Source organism: Sarcophilus harrisii, chromosome 1 (assembly GCF_902635505.1).
Source record: "Sarcophilus harrisii chromosome 1, mSarHar1.11, whole genome shotgun sequence".
In the NCBI taxonomy this organism is placed as follows: Eukaryota; Metazoa; Chordata; class Mammalia; order Dasyuromorphia; family Dasyuridae; genus Sarcophilus; species Sarcophilus harrisii.
In genome coordinates this window covers 596,518,741-596,534,241 of record NC_045426.1, presented here as the reverse complement: position 1 = coordinate 596,534,241, position 15,501 = coordinate 596,518,741, and the positions used below count along the sequence as shown (strand labels likewise).

The 15,501-nt window shown below is 33.1% G+C and overlaps 1 protein-coding gene across 2 annotated transcripts in view; it reads left to right on the top strand.

Moving 5' to 3' along the window:
• CSMD3 (CUB and Sushi multiple domains 3) overlaps nt 1-15,501 on the top strand; it is a 1,575,929-nt gene that overhangs the window by 1,497,259 nt on the left and 63,169 nt on the right. For both annotated transcript variants that reach the window (XM_031954893.1, XM_031954946.1), the window contains one exon: nt 408-590. In XM_031954893.1, coding sequence (XP_031810753.1) covers nt 408-590 — 183 coding nt within the window. The remainder of the gene's footprint in view (nt 1-407; nt 591-15,501) is intronic.

The following is a 15,501-nucleotide window of genomic DNA, read 5'->3' as shown; positions in this document are numbered from 1 at the left end:
GCCTCATATAAATGTCAGTTGCCATTTCCTAGTATTTAGCTGCTCTAGCTAACAAGAAATAACATGTAAAAATCATGAATAAATTATCAAAATCACTTGGTATATAGAACTATTGTCATTTAATATAATTTTCCTTTCACTGGTAAATTACACATTTTGATTTTTATAAAATCTGAAAGTAGACATTTAGAATGTTCTTGAAACATATAATTCTTATTGAATTTTTCCAAACTTCATGATCAAAGATAAAAATCAATAGTAATAGGAATTCTATTGGCGAAACCATTCTGTTTCCTCAACTTATTTCTTCACCTAAGAAGTGGATCGAGTAGAAAGTAAATGCTATAATTTCAACTGATCAGGTTGTTTTGTCAAAACTTAATATCCTAATCCATGATTATTTTCAGGTGATATGGTTGGTTCCTGTGGAGATCCAGGCATTCCTGGTCATGGGTCCAGACAGGAGAGTGACTTTAGGACCAAAAGTGTTGTACGCTTCTCTTGTGAGATTGGTTATATTCTTCATGGCTCAGAAGAAAGGACTTGTTTAGCCAATGGAAGTTGGACAGGAAGACAACCTGAATGTAAAGGTAAATTCTAGCTGAAGCAGAATCTCTACCAAGATCTCTTATAATTTCTGAATATACAAGTCTGTAAATAGAACAAGGGGATAATTTATTTTTGTGCTACATATAAATATGATTTTAACAATTTTATATAAAATATCATGCAGCAAACATATATTCAATATGTGTTTAAGTACTTAGTATTTTTTGTGTGTGTTTGTTCTGCATCTATTGTATTATTCTGCAGCATGTATGTGTATTTCTATATCAACTGTTAGAAAATAAGCTCCTTGGGGGCACGAGTTGCTTCATACTTTGCATATAAAACATCTAGCATAATGCCTGTTATATAGTAATCCTTTAATATTTACTAAGTTGTCAATTGATCAGTTGATCTATTGTGCACAAATCATAGCCCAAGATGCCAGCAGAGATATAAATGTTAGATTTGATACCATTACTCTTCTCGGTAATCATATATTTTACTAAAAAATAAAAGATAAAAATAAATAGATGAAATATATGACATTATAGTATATAATAAATAACCAGGGGAAAATCCATTGCTGACTAAGGAGGATCAAGGATGCATAAATTACTGGAAGAGAAGGTATTGGAATTAACCTTTACAGAATGAGTTGAAATTTTAAGAAAAGGGACAACTTAAACTAAAGCATTTTGAACTTAGACAATAAGAAGCTACTGAAGATTTGTTACTAGAGCAGTGATATAACTATAATTGTAATGCCAGAGAAACTGAGTCAAGATAGAGATTAGAGAGTTTTTAATATTTTATTTGGATTTCTGAGAGGGAGAGATTGTGCTGGGGGCATGCTGCCCTCCGGGCTGGTGTCCAAAGCATCCAGCAGCTAATGTGTGCTTCCCATGAAGTATATATACACACATGACTCAGCTACAGGGGTAGACTTAGGCAGGGGCAGAATCAGAGCACTGAGAGCGGGAACGATCTATCAATCCAGTTCTGACAGGGTGAGGGGAGGCAGAGGACATTCTGATAAGTTGGGATAAAGAAGAACAATGACAGAATGGGGGGAGAGGGGAAGGGCCATACATTTTTGATGACTTATAGGTGTTAGGATCCAGGAAGTCTGAACTCCCCTTTATCTTGAGTTTATATATTGACAATTTATAACCTCAGAGTGAATCGACCTGAGTTATATCAGTATTAATGAACTGGAGGGGGGAAGGAGTTTGCAACTAAGGGGATTGAGGCAGAACAATTCAGGGAAACTGAGGCAGGACCAATTAGGGAAACTGAGGGAGGACAATTAGGGAAACTGAATCAGGACAATAAAAGGGAACTGTGGCACAACATAACTTTGTATATGAAATGATATTCTGGCCACGATATAGAAGAAGGAATTAATTTACCAAAGATTTATCTATTTTGTTTTTTTTTCCTAGAACCAACTCTTAGTTTTATTTATTAATTCAATAGTTTTGTTTTTACTTTCAATTTTAGTAATCTCTCCTTTTATTTTTATTTTTAGAATTTCAAGTTTAGTGTTTGATTGGTGTTTTTTAATTTGTTCTTTTTGTAGCTTTTTATTAGTTGCAAGTCTAATTCACTGATTTTTTTCTTTCTCTATTTTATGCAAGTATGCTTCTAGAGATATAAAATTTCCTCTTATTACCACTTTGGATGAATCCTATACATTTTTGTGTGTCATCTAATTATTGTTATTCTCTTGGGTAAAATTATTAATGGTGTGTATGATTTGCTATTTCACCCATTATTTAGGATGACATTATTTAGTTTCCAATTACTTTTTGGTCTATTTTCCCCTGGCTTTTTATTGAATGTAATTTTTTATTGCATTATGATCTGAAAAGGAAAACCTTACTATTTCTGTCTTTCTCCATTTGAATTTGAGGTCTTTATGTCCTAATATATGGTCAATTTTTGTATAGGTTCCATAAACTTTCGAGAAGAAAATGAACTCCTTTCTGTCTCCATTTAATTTTCTCCAAAGAGCTATCATACCTAATTTTTCTAGTGTTCTATTTACCTCTTGAACTCCTTTCATATTTCTTTTGTGGTTTGATTCATCTAGTTCTGAGAGTGCAAGGTTGAGATCTACCACTATTATAGTTTTACTGTCTATTTCTTCTTACACCTCTCTTAACTTCTCCTTTAGGAATTTAGATGCTATACTACTTGGTGCATATATGTTTAGTATTGATATTGCTTCATTGTCTATGCTACCCTTTAGGAAGATATAGTTTCCTTCCTTATCTCTTTTAATTAGATCAATTTTTGCTTTTGCTTGATCTGAGATTAGGATGGCTTTCTCTACTTTTTTGACTTCACCTGAAGCATAGTAGATTCTGCTCCAGCCTTTTATCTTTATTCGGTATGTATCACCCCACTTCGAGTGTGTTTCCTGTAAACAACATATGTAGGATTCTGGCTTTTAATCCAGTCTGCTATCCACCTCCAATTTCTGGGAGAGTTCACCCCATTCACATTTATGGTTAAAACTATTAATTCTGTATTTCCTACCATCTTGTTATCCCCAGATTATGCTTTTCTCTTTCCTTACCCTCTTAACCCCTCCCCAGTATTAAATTTATGAGCACCACTTGCTTCATGCAGCCCTCTCCCTTTAGAATCCCTCCCTCATTCTTAGAGTACCTCCCCTTTTCTTAAACTTTTCCCTTACTATTTCTATATTCCCTTCTATGTAACCTAACACTTTCCTTTTTGCTTTTTCCCTCCCACTTTTCAATGAGGTAGGAGAAGTTTCTCTGTAAACAGAATATGTCTAATATTTTCTTTTTGAGCCAATTCTGATTAGAGTAAGGTTCACACTATGTTTGTCCCCCTCCCTTCTTTCCCTAATATATATTAGGTTTCCTATGCCCCTTCATGAGATGTAGTACCTTCACTTGTCCCCTTTTCTGGTACAGTATGCCTTCCACCTCTAGATCCTTTTCTATATTGTAACAGTAAAACTAAATTATACATGTACTCTTTGTGTATACCCATAACTGAAACACAATTCTCAAGAGTTCTTTTTCCATTTTTATGTTTCTCTTGACTCCTCTATTTGGAGGTGAAACTTTTTGTTTAGCTCTGGTTTTTTCTTTAGAAATAAATGGAATTCACGTATTTCCCTCAATGTCCATCTTTTTCCTTTGAAGAAAATGCTCAGTTTGGCTAGGTAAGTTATTCTTGGCTGCATACCAAGTTCCTTTGCCTTTTGGAATATCAGATTATAAGCCCTTTGATCCTTTAATGTGAACGCTGGTAGATCCTGAGTAATCCTCATTTGTGGCTCCTTGGTATTTTAATATTTTTTTTTGGCTGCTTGTAGTATTTTTTCACTCTATCTTTTAATGACTTATATGTCTTATCCAGACCCTCTTGCAAAGCTTTCCTTTTCTTTCCCCATTTTTCTTCTAGCTCTCTTTTAAGATTTTTTAAAATTTCTTCTATGAGAGCCTTATGTGTTAGGGAACAGATCATATCCACCTTTGGATATTCATCTAGAGACACACTGTTTTTAGTCTTCTCAGGGTTTGAAATCTACTCTCTTTCATTATAGAAACTATCTATAGTTAGAACCTGCTTTGCCTTTTTACTCATTTAAAAATAATAATAATAATAATAAAAATGCTGCAGTCTGCTTATAGAGTAGTGAGGTATCTCCAAGCTCCCTCTATAGACAACAGGAAGTGACAGTGAAGCAGCAGTGGGACAGCAGTGGCTGTGCTGGGATTAGCTTTTGCCTGATGAAATTATGCTGAGTCCCTCCTGGTGCTTTTATGGCCAGGTGCCAAGAGACTCTACCATTTTGAGGTTATAATCTTTACCCTCTGTGTTTATAGCTTCTCTGCTGATATACTGGCTTGCTGCCAGGGCAGAGTAGCCAACACTATCATAGAGTTCTCCCCACAGATTTTCTGCTGGCAGGGACCACACCCCTCCCCTCTCTGGTCTACTCAGTGTGAGCTGTTCTCCATGATCTCACTGCTTATCTGCTTGAGTCTGTGCCTGGCCTAGCCCTATTCTGTCCCTGTACACCAGCAAAAACAAATCTTTTCTAGCAAATTTTGAGATTATCTTCTATTGGTAATGTGTTGTACTCCTAATAATCATGGATTCTGACAGTCAAGCCAAGAATACATTGTACACATTAATAGAAAGAATGTCTGATGATCAAGTATGAAATCTTGGTTCCTCTTAGTAGCTCAGCGATCAAGGCAATCTTCATAAACTTTGGATGGAAAATCCATCTGCATACAAACAACAACAACAACAAAAAATATGGAAAATGAATGTAAATCTACACGTTATATTCACTTCTTTTTTATGTTTTCTTCCCCTCTCCATTGGCTTTTCCCTTTTGTTCTTATATTTATTTCCTCATTGCCTATTTTAATTCCTTTAATTTTCTTTTCTTATTGCTAAAGTCAACATTTCTAGCACAATGTTGAATAATTGTGGTGATAATGGGCATCCTTGTTTCATTCTTGATTTAGTAGGAATGTATCCAGTTTCTTTTCATTACAAATAATGCTTGCTGTAGGATTCAGATAGATACTGCTTCTTAATTAAGAAAGCTCCCTTTATCTCTATACACTCTAGTGTTTTTAATAGGAATCCATGTTGTATTTTGTCAAAAGGTTTTTCTGCATCAATTGAGATCATCATATTGTTTTTATTGGTTTTGTTATTGATGTGGTCTATTATGTTAATATTTTACTGAAAACAGCTCTGCATTCATGATATAAATCCCACTTGGTCATAGTGTATTATCCTGCTGAAAAATTGCTGGAATCACTTTACTAATATGTACTTTTTTAAATCTTTGAAACAATATTCATTAGGGAGATTGGTCTATAATTTTCTTTCTCTGTTTTGACCCTTCCTGGTTTAGGTATCAGTCCCATATATCTGTGATAAAATTGAAACTGTATATTCTTTGCCTTTGAAACTATTTTCAAATAGTTTACATAGTATAGGAATCAATTATTCTTTAAATGTTTGATAGAATTCACTTGTGAATCTATCTGACCCTGGAGATGTCTTTTTCTTAATTCATTAATGACTTGTTCAATTTCTTTTTTCTGAAATGGGACTATTTAAGTATTTTATTTTATATTTTTATTTCTTTTTAAATTTATTTTATTTAATTATTTTTTAAACTATTAAAGTATTTTATTTCCTCTTCTGTTAATCTGGGCAATTTATATTTTTGCAAATATTTACCCATTTTTTGTTAGATTGTCAGACTTGTTGCCATAGAGTTGGGCAAAATAGTTTCTAATTATTACTTTAATTTCTTTTTCATTGGTGGTAAGTTCACTTCTTTCATTTTTGATGCTGGTGATTTGTTTTGTTTTGTTTCGTTTTTTCCCTTTTTTTTTTTTTTTTGATAAAATTAACCAAAGGCCTAGCTATTTTATTAGTTTTTTTTTTCATAAAAGCAACTCTTAGTTTTGTTTATTAGTTCAATAATTTTTTCATGTTATTTTATTACTCTCTCCTTTGAGTTTCAAAATTTCTAATTTGCTATTTAATTGGGGGGGATTAATTTGTTCTTTTTCTAGCTTTTTTTTTTCGTTGTATACTTAATTCATTGATCTCTTCTTTCTCTATTTTATTTATATAGCTATTTAGAGATGCATAATTTTCCTTAAGAATTGCTTTGATTGCATCACATTGGCTTTGGTATACTTTGTCATTATTGTCATTTTCTTAGATTAAATTATATATTGTTTCTGTGATTTGTTGTTTGACCCACTCAATTTTTGGAATAAGATTATTTAATTTCCAATTGGCTTTTAGTTTAATTTTTCCCTGGACCTTTATTGAATGTAATTTTTATTGCTTTATAATCTGAAAAGAGCACTTACTATTTCTGCTTTTCTGCATTTGATTGTGATGTTTTTATGCCCCAATACTTGGTCAATATTGTGTAGATGCCATGTACTGCCAAGAAAACGGTATATTTTTTCTATCCCTATTCAATTTTCTTCAGAGGTCTATCATATCTATGTTTTCTAGGATGCTATTAACCTCTCTAGTTTCTTTCATGTTTATTTTGTGGTTAGATTTGTATGATTTTGAGAGGGGTGGCTGAGGCCTTTTACTAGATTAGTTTTGCTGCCGATTTCTTTTTGTTACTGGCTTAATATCTTCTCTAGGAATTTGCCTGTTCTATCAATTGGTGCATACACATTTAGTCCTCTTACTACTTCATTGTTGACAGCACTCTTCCTCAAAATGGACTGTCCTTCTTTATATCATTTATTACTTTTGCTTCATCCGACATCAGAATTGCTAGCAATGCTTTTTTTTTATTACATCAGCTGAAACATAATACATTCCCTTTCAGCCTTTTATCTTTACTCTATATGTGTCCCTCTGTGTCAAATATGTTTCTTCAAGCATCTATTGTAGGATTCTGTTTTTTAAATCTACTCTGCTATTTGCTTCCATTTTATGAGAGCATTCATCCCATTCACATTAACAGTTATGATAGCCAATTCTGTATTTCCCTCCATCCTATTTTCTCCACAGTATATACTTTTGTTCTCTCTTTCTACTCTATCGTTAGTTGTGTGTGTGTGTGTGTGTGTGTGTGTGTGTGTGTTTTAACTCACTCTAGCCACTAACTTTTTTTCTATCAAGGCTTACCCCCTTCTCTTATCTTTTCCCCTAGTGACTGTCTTCCCTTCTCTCCCTTTTCTCCCCTCCCTTTTCTTTTCCTCTTTTTCCTCCTACTTCTTTAGAGGATTAGATAAATTTATATAGGCAACTGAATGATTAAATTATTCCCTGTTAAAGCCAAAACTGATGAGATCAAGTTTTAGCCAATACTCATCTTCTTCTTTTCTTTCCCTCAGTTGTAATGTGCACCTCTTCATATGAATTAATTGTCCCATTATACCTTCCTTTCCTCTTTTTCTAGTACAGACCTTTTCCCACCTCTTAATATCTTTTTTCTTTGATGTCATCACGTTAGAATCCATTCACAAACACATACTTACTTCATGTAATGACCCCCCCTCTATCTGCCCCAGTGTACTAGATACAGTTCTCAAGAGTTACAGTTATTGTTTTCTTATCTAAAAATGTAAGCAGTTCAGCTTTTAAATATGTATTTTTCTGATTCTCTTGAATTCTATGTTTGTAGATTAAATTTGTTTAATTCAATTTTTTTTTCAATAGAAATGATTGAAAATCTCTTACTTCATTAAATTTCCATCTGCTCCCCTAAAAGATGATGCTGTCTCACTAATAGTTAATTCTTGGTTGTAACCCCAGATCCTTTGCCTTTGCAGAATATGGCATTCTAGGCCCTCCGATCTTTGATTGTAGAAATTTCCTGATCCTGTATAATCTTGACTGTTATTCCTTGATACATCAATTGCATTTGTGAGGCAGCTTACATTCATTTTTTCCTTGAGATTATAGGGTTTTGATTTTTGTTTTTTGTTTTTTTTAGTTTTGCAACAATGTTCCTTAGGGTTTTCCTTGGGGGATCTTCTTTCAGACATGATTGTTGTATTTGTCCCTCTGTTTCTAGATTTTCTTATTGATCTCTTGTAGACTGCTATCCAGATTCTTTTTTGGTTTTGGCCTTCAGGTAGGCCAATAATTTATAAATTGTCTCCTCTGGATCTATTTTCTAATGAGGTATTTCACATTTTCTTCTATTTTTTTCATTCAATTTTGTTTGTTTAATCCTTGCTGTCTCACAAAATCATCAGGTTCCATTTGCTCTGTTCTAGTTTTTAATGTGCAATTTTCTTCAGTTATCTTGTATCTTTTTTTAAAATTTGTTTTATTCTATTGTTTAAGGAGTTGTTTTTTTTCAACATTTTTCCCCTTCCTTTTCCAAACTGTTGACTCGTGCATACTCATCATTTCTTTTCTCATTTTCTTCTTCTCTCTCTCTCTCTTATTTGCTTTTTGAGATCTTTCATGATCATTTCCAAGAAGCCTCTTTTGACTTCAGACCAATTTATCTCTCTTTTTTGATATTTCTTTTGTGGACATTCTGTCCTATTCTGAGTTTGTGTTTTGGTCTACCCTGTCACCATTGTAGCTTTCTATGGTCAAAGTTCTTTGCTCATTTTCCTTCCTTTTCTTTTTTTTTTTCTTTTTTTTTTTTTTTTTAATTTTAAAGATGAAGCTCTGCTCCTGGGGTAAAGCTGGTCTTGTCCTTAGCTTCCCGTGTAGCTGAATTTTAGCTTTCAGTACAAGGACCTTTTGTTTTTATAGAAGGTAGCTTTGCATTCTCTGTTTAGGAAACAGTCTGATTTCCCAGAGCTTCTGAGTTGGGATTGGAAGTTTCCCCACTGTTTTATTCCTCTACTGAGCCAGGACTGAGGGTCTTAGTTGCTGATTTGCTGGGATTAAGACCCTCTCACTGGCTTTCCCAGAGTCTATCTGACCTGGGCTGAACACTGTACACCCCACTGAGACTGACCTTTTTTTAAGTTTTTTTTTTTTTTTTTTTTTTTTTTTTCCAGTCTATCTTGTGCTGAGGAGTGGTTTCATTCAATAAGACTCTGCTCAGACTTGGTTTCATCTGTTTTTTGAGGGAAACTGCAAGAGCTCAAGCAGCTTCCTGACTTTATTTCACCATTTTGGCTTCACTATGATGAGAATTATATAGGACTTTTCAGTAGCCACAATAAAAGACTACAGGACCTAGAATTGTATATACTGGCAATTAAAAGAAATAGGTCTGTGTCCAAAAATATCATAACCCATTTATGCATAATATTGAATGAAAAAAAATGGACATTGAATGAAGTTGCAGATTTTCTGGGCTTTCAATCAAACCCCAATTTAATAGAAAATTTAACATGTAAGAGTTAATATCAATAATTTCAAGGAAATTAATGTAGACAAAGCAGGATTAGTAATCATTAATATTAGAGAAAATCAACTTTAAAGATTCAAACAAAAGAGTATATTTCAGCTATATTATTATTGTTTTAAAGTCATCTTTACATATGATTAAATACATAGGGATAGATGTGTGTCTGAGAATCTGTGGGAAAAATAGATTTATGTATGTGTTTATATAAATATATGTATATTGTGTGGGTCTGTGGGTTGGTGTGATTGTGTGATTATATATCCGTGTGTGTGTGTGTGTATGTGTGGGTGTGTTATCTGTGCTTAACTGCAGCCTTCTTCAAGGAGATGAAGTGATAAAATGGGAAATAAATAAAAAGTGATCAGCAGAGAAGAAACTAAGAATCTATAAGGAAGCAAAGGAAAGATGAACATTCATAAATATAATTATTATTATATTATATTATTTCTTGAAATGGAATTTTAATGTCATATATTATGAATTCTATCTGATGTTCTGCTGGGCACATCACAATATTTTGTATTGTTTTGTCTTTTAATTTTATTTTTCATTCTTTTTTATTCTATTTTTTTCTTATTTTGTTCAATAAATTGAAAAACAATAAAACAAAGGAAAATGGAGGATGTTGCATAACCACTGTTAAGAATCTTTGAAAAAACTTAGAAATAAGGAAAATACCATTAGAAGAGAATAGGCTTAATAAACCAGCTTTCAAAAACACAAAAGAAAATAGAATCTTTGCATTAGAGGACAGTGAGATTAGTTTTAATTCTTCAAGTATTAGAATATTTTATTTTATATCTATTCTAAAGAATCAATATGTTTATATCAAAAGCAAGTCAGGGCAGATGACATCAGTCAAAAAATGTGATTGTTGTATGAATTGAGAAGCATTCCATGACTGCAGGCAAGGTAGTTGTGTTATATGCTTCCCTGCTAAAATAATATTGAAAATATTATTTAGCTTATAAAGAAAAATAATAGTACTACACTCTGAATTACAGATAGTCAACAAGCTAGTCAAAACTAATTTTTTGACTAATTCAAAATTAATCTAAATTCAAACTTTGCTGTGTTTGAAAACAAATGTCCATACTAACCCAGCTTTCTCATGCTTTTACACAGGTCTCTCCCTTATATTTTTGAAGTAGCATTTATAGGATTACTTAATAGAGGACAATCTCACAATATAATAAATTATAATAAATATAACTCATAAATTATATAATCAAATAAATATAAACAATAAATCTAACAAAGTGTTAGTTAAAAGTCAATATTTTGCTATTTCAATATAAAATAATAATCATTTAATCTTAGAAATTCATTGAGTGAATACTTATCAAAGAGCCATACCTCCTAAAATATCTCTTTCTTTTAAAGGACAATAATTATCTTAATCCTTTCAAAGGAAATGAGAAAGAACTATTTTCTGTTCTAAATCTGGTTATTGTGTTTAGTTCAATTGCTTGAGTCCTGGATTTTGTTCTTAATCTTTTATCCTATGGGGGAAAAAAGAATTTTTTGAACTGCTTTTTAGCCTGGCTGTGTGTGTGTGTGTGTGTGTGTGTGTGTGTTTTCCCCTGTGAATGTCTGTGAAGGACTTTAAAATAAACTAGGTGATACAGTGGACAGAGACTTGACTTGGTTCAAAGAACATCTAAGTCCATTATTGCCATAAATTGTAATGCTGGAGAAACTGACGCAGGATAGAGATTAGAGAACAATTTAATATTTTATTTGAAAGGGAGAGATTTACTGGGATCAAATGGATCCATGGTTTGATCCTAGGGCTGAATGAGACTATTGTCTCCAAGAATCCAGCAGTGACTGTCAGATACAAGACTCTTTTATAGGGTAACAAGAACAATGACATAATGGGAGAGGTACTTGAGATGGGGATGATCTAATTAGGATGACCCAATAGGGGGAGGCACCTAGCATGACATAATGGAGGTAGGTACCCAGAGAGGCTCCTGATATTCTACTGATGTCTAAAATGGACAGACCTTTATCCTATCAAACATTAAGAGGGAATGGTTATAATCTGAGACAGAGAAACAATTAGCAAAACTGGGTCAGGACATCAAAAGGGAACTGTGGCATAACAAAACACTTATTAGTTGGGTGACCCGGATCTAGTCACTTCTCTGCTTCAGTTTCCTTAGAAATCTTAGAAATGGATATAATAAAAGCACCTATTTCCTAGCCTTGTCATAAGGATAGATTGAGATAATATTTTAAAGTACATTTCAAATTTTAAAGTAGTTGAGAAATGATGATTAAATTAATTTAAAAATGAAAAATACACTTCTTAACACTAAAATCTTTTCAAAATTAAAATTGGCTTCCTCATGGAGTAGTGATTTCCCTTTCACTAAATGTTTACATATGCCTTAGATTATGGTCACCAAAATTTTGAGATAATTTTGGCAAGATCTATAAACTAGATATGAGATAGGCAGGAGAAGAATACTCATGTCTAATCTCAAGGCCATAAAAACACTGAAACTTAGGCAAAAGATAGTCCAAAAGAGGAAGGAATGGCAACAATCATATTTAGGAACAGTGAGCATTGTTTAGAATGCGCTTAAGGTGATATTCTATAAATTCTCAGAGACAAAAGTCTAGAGCTCAAAAGAAGTCTGTCTGCATACAGATCATAACTTAGGCCATAGGAGTAAGAGAAAAAGCAGGGCCAAGGACAAATCATTGGGGAGAAGATTGATGTAAAGGATTTTTGCAGTTGAAGAATCACCAACAAAAATAGAAAAAGAGCAATTAAAGATATAAAAGAAAAATAATGTTTGAACAATAAATCCTAAAGAAGACTAATTTGTCTAATAGGATAGAATGATTAACAATTTGAAAAACTTCAGAGAAATCAAAGATGAGGAATGAAAAAGTATTATTGTTGAGTTAGAGTATTTTTAAATAAAGAACTTATAAAGGTATTTGCTCTGGAACTTCTGAGTACAAAGTCTTTTATATTTTACTCTCATCCTCAAGTATTCTCCAATACCCTGAAGGAAGTAGGATAAAGTGTTTCTCATCTTTGTCAAACTCATATTCCAAACTGCATGATTCTCTATCCTTACTGCACTTTTATCTCAAAATTAAAAACTAAAGTAGTAAAAGAATAGAGTCATTTCACAGCTTACCTTTATAGACGGTAGGCAGAGTATGTGTTTGTGCCTTAGTCAACTAAGGAAATTGGAATCAAATGGAAAATCTTTTGGAATTCAAAGCCTTTTAATACATAATTTTTTCCTACCTATATAGTCTTCTTATAACTTAAGTGTATGTGTTAGGTCTTTTCATGGATTTTTGTGATAAAGATCTCGAAGCAGTTTGCCATTTATTTTAGCTCGTTTTATACATGAGGAAACTGAGGCAAACAAGGCTAAGTGACTTCCCCAGGGTCATATACATACTAAGTGGCTGAGATGAATTTTGAACTTCAAGCCCAGAATTGTGTCCATGGTGCCATCTAGCGTTCATCAAGGTAATTCCTTAATTTTTGTAACTTGGAAAAAAATTCAGGGGCATAATTTTTCATGGAGAAGCTTTGATTCATTGGTGACTTATCCAACTTGATGAAATTAGAGAGTCTGGATCTTTGCTTATAGGGAGTAATTTCCAGGCAACTAGACATATACTCTAGGAACTTGTTGAGAGGACATGATAGTGACCTCATTTAATTTGTTATCAGTGACGGGAGTTCCAAATGATTGACTAAGGCATAGGGATAAGACATAAGGATAGAGAGAATTTTTGCTTTTCCTTATAACAGGAAAAAATAAAGAATTTGTAGGAACACAGTTTGACCTATGTTTATCCAGACCAATTTGAACTTGGAATTCTTAGATCTTCTAATTCCTCATTTCCTCCATCTTTTATGTTTTCTGAAAATTAGTTAGCAACCAAGAATCTCATATTTTTATTTCATTTTCACACATATTTATTATCTCTTTCTCTCTCCTCTATCCTATTATATTCTCCAAAAAAAATAAAATAAAATAATAACAAAGATGTATTATTCAATAAAACACATCACTACACATCTCATTCTGCATTTTAGTTTATCACTTTTGGTAGGAAGAAAGTAACATGTTCTATCTTTAGTCCTCTGGCAATATAATTTATCATTGCATTGATAGAGTTCTAAAATCTTTCAAAGATCATCTTTTGAAATAATTATCCTAATAAATAGAGAATTTTAGCCTTGTGGGTTACCTCAGAGGTAAACTCCAACATCCAAAATATCTCCTCCCCCTATCGCCCACTTGGGTAACAGCCCAGAGGATTTGACTCTGAAGGGATCAAGTTATCTTTGGCTTATTATTGTATACATTAAAGAATAAAACTATAGAAAATTGTCTAGAACAAATTGTGTATATTATCTACATCTAGATTTTCCCCAAATGTGAATAATATACTCTCCAAACACTCAGTATACATATGGGTATTGTACAGTATATGGGCTTTGCTACACAGGCACCAGTGTAAAATATGAAATGGAATTTTTAAAAATAATTTCCTTCATCATAGAAAATATAGGAGAGAAAAAAAAAAGAACCCATTATTGTCATCATTCTATCCCAAAAGTGTAAGGATCCTATGTGAAAGTCCTAACTAGATAGTTTTATATTCCTCATAGTCCTTCACTTTCTGAGCAATCCATAACAGTTACTGTGCATACTTATCAATATCTATGCAGTTCTATATCTTTAGCCCCTTTCTAATGTCATTAGTCTTCCAGAGTTAGGGTGAAGATATGGTGGGGTTTTCCTTGGAGGCAGTCTTAGTGTCAGTTGAAATAAATAATTACTCCAAAATTGCAGCCAGCTGGTAAAAATGCAAACGTTTATTTCTCCTTCCAAATTAGCCCAGTTAGTTGAGGCCTATCTCTCTGCCTGGCTCCAAGAGATCTTGCAGCTTTGATCTTAGCTTCTGCCTCTGCTTTCTTCAGCCTCCAGCCAGCACCAAGTTGGAAGATGCAATGAATTTCTCTGTACCTCCAGTCATTTCCACCAGAAGAAGTAACTTCAAGCTTCAAAAGCTCTCTATATTTATGTGATCTCCCAAAGGTTAACTCCACCTTCTGGAGGGAAAGGGATTCTGGGTTATCTCCCAGAGTGCTCTCTGGTCCTAAGGAAGATGTGAATTCAGATATCTCTTTCTAGACCCTGAATCTCCCAAACTGTGAACTCCATTGAGTTCTTAGAGCTCTCTAAAGGTGTGAACACAAACATTGTTTCCATCAGTTGTACTTAGTACCTAGTTCAAGTTCTGGCCCAAAATATCTTCTTCTAAGATCAAATCAACTCCAATGTCTTAACAATTTGTAAAGATTCCAACATGATGATCCTGTTAATAGTCCTCCTCTACTTTGAGAAGCAATTTGTTAAGCTCTCTCTGGGTGCCTGATTCTTGATTTTAGAACTTGGAAACCCTCATTCAACATTACCTTCAAGGTATGTTAACAAGGTATGTCATGGCATGAGGAAAAGAAGTCACTGAACTTTTAAAACTATTTTGATAAAACTTACTTGGACAATTCATGTCTGATGCATAGCAGATTGTCTCTCTAATAACCTCAACTTTTTTTTTTTCTTTTCATGATTAATTCAATTGGTTAGAGTAGTCCCTTAACTGAGTATATGAATCTCTAGAATAAAAATGGTGTAGATGAGTGAATTGTCTCTATCAATTCCAAATTATTTTCCTTCATAAGTGGATTTCAAATCAGTGTTTTCCAAGTTTACGGGAGGATATAGGGCCCTAATGAACAACTGGAATCTACTGAGAAGGAAGACAGTAAATTGATTTTGTGTGGGCTACAAATCACATTTACTTTATTTGTTTTAAATTAAAAATAAAACCAAGATTTTTCTATACTCATTAAGATTTGTTATGGATGTCTGCATAGGGACTAAGAACCCTTTTGCCTTTGTTTGCCAAAAGAAACAAATTATATATAATGTGCAACCAAATTATGTATTAATTATTGTCTCAGATTTTCCTGAGGGAAATATAAGAAGGGCAGAACTGGACAGAAATATGATTTA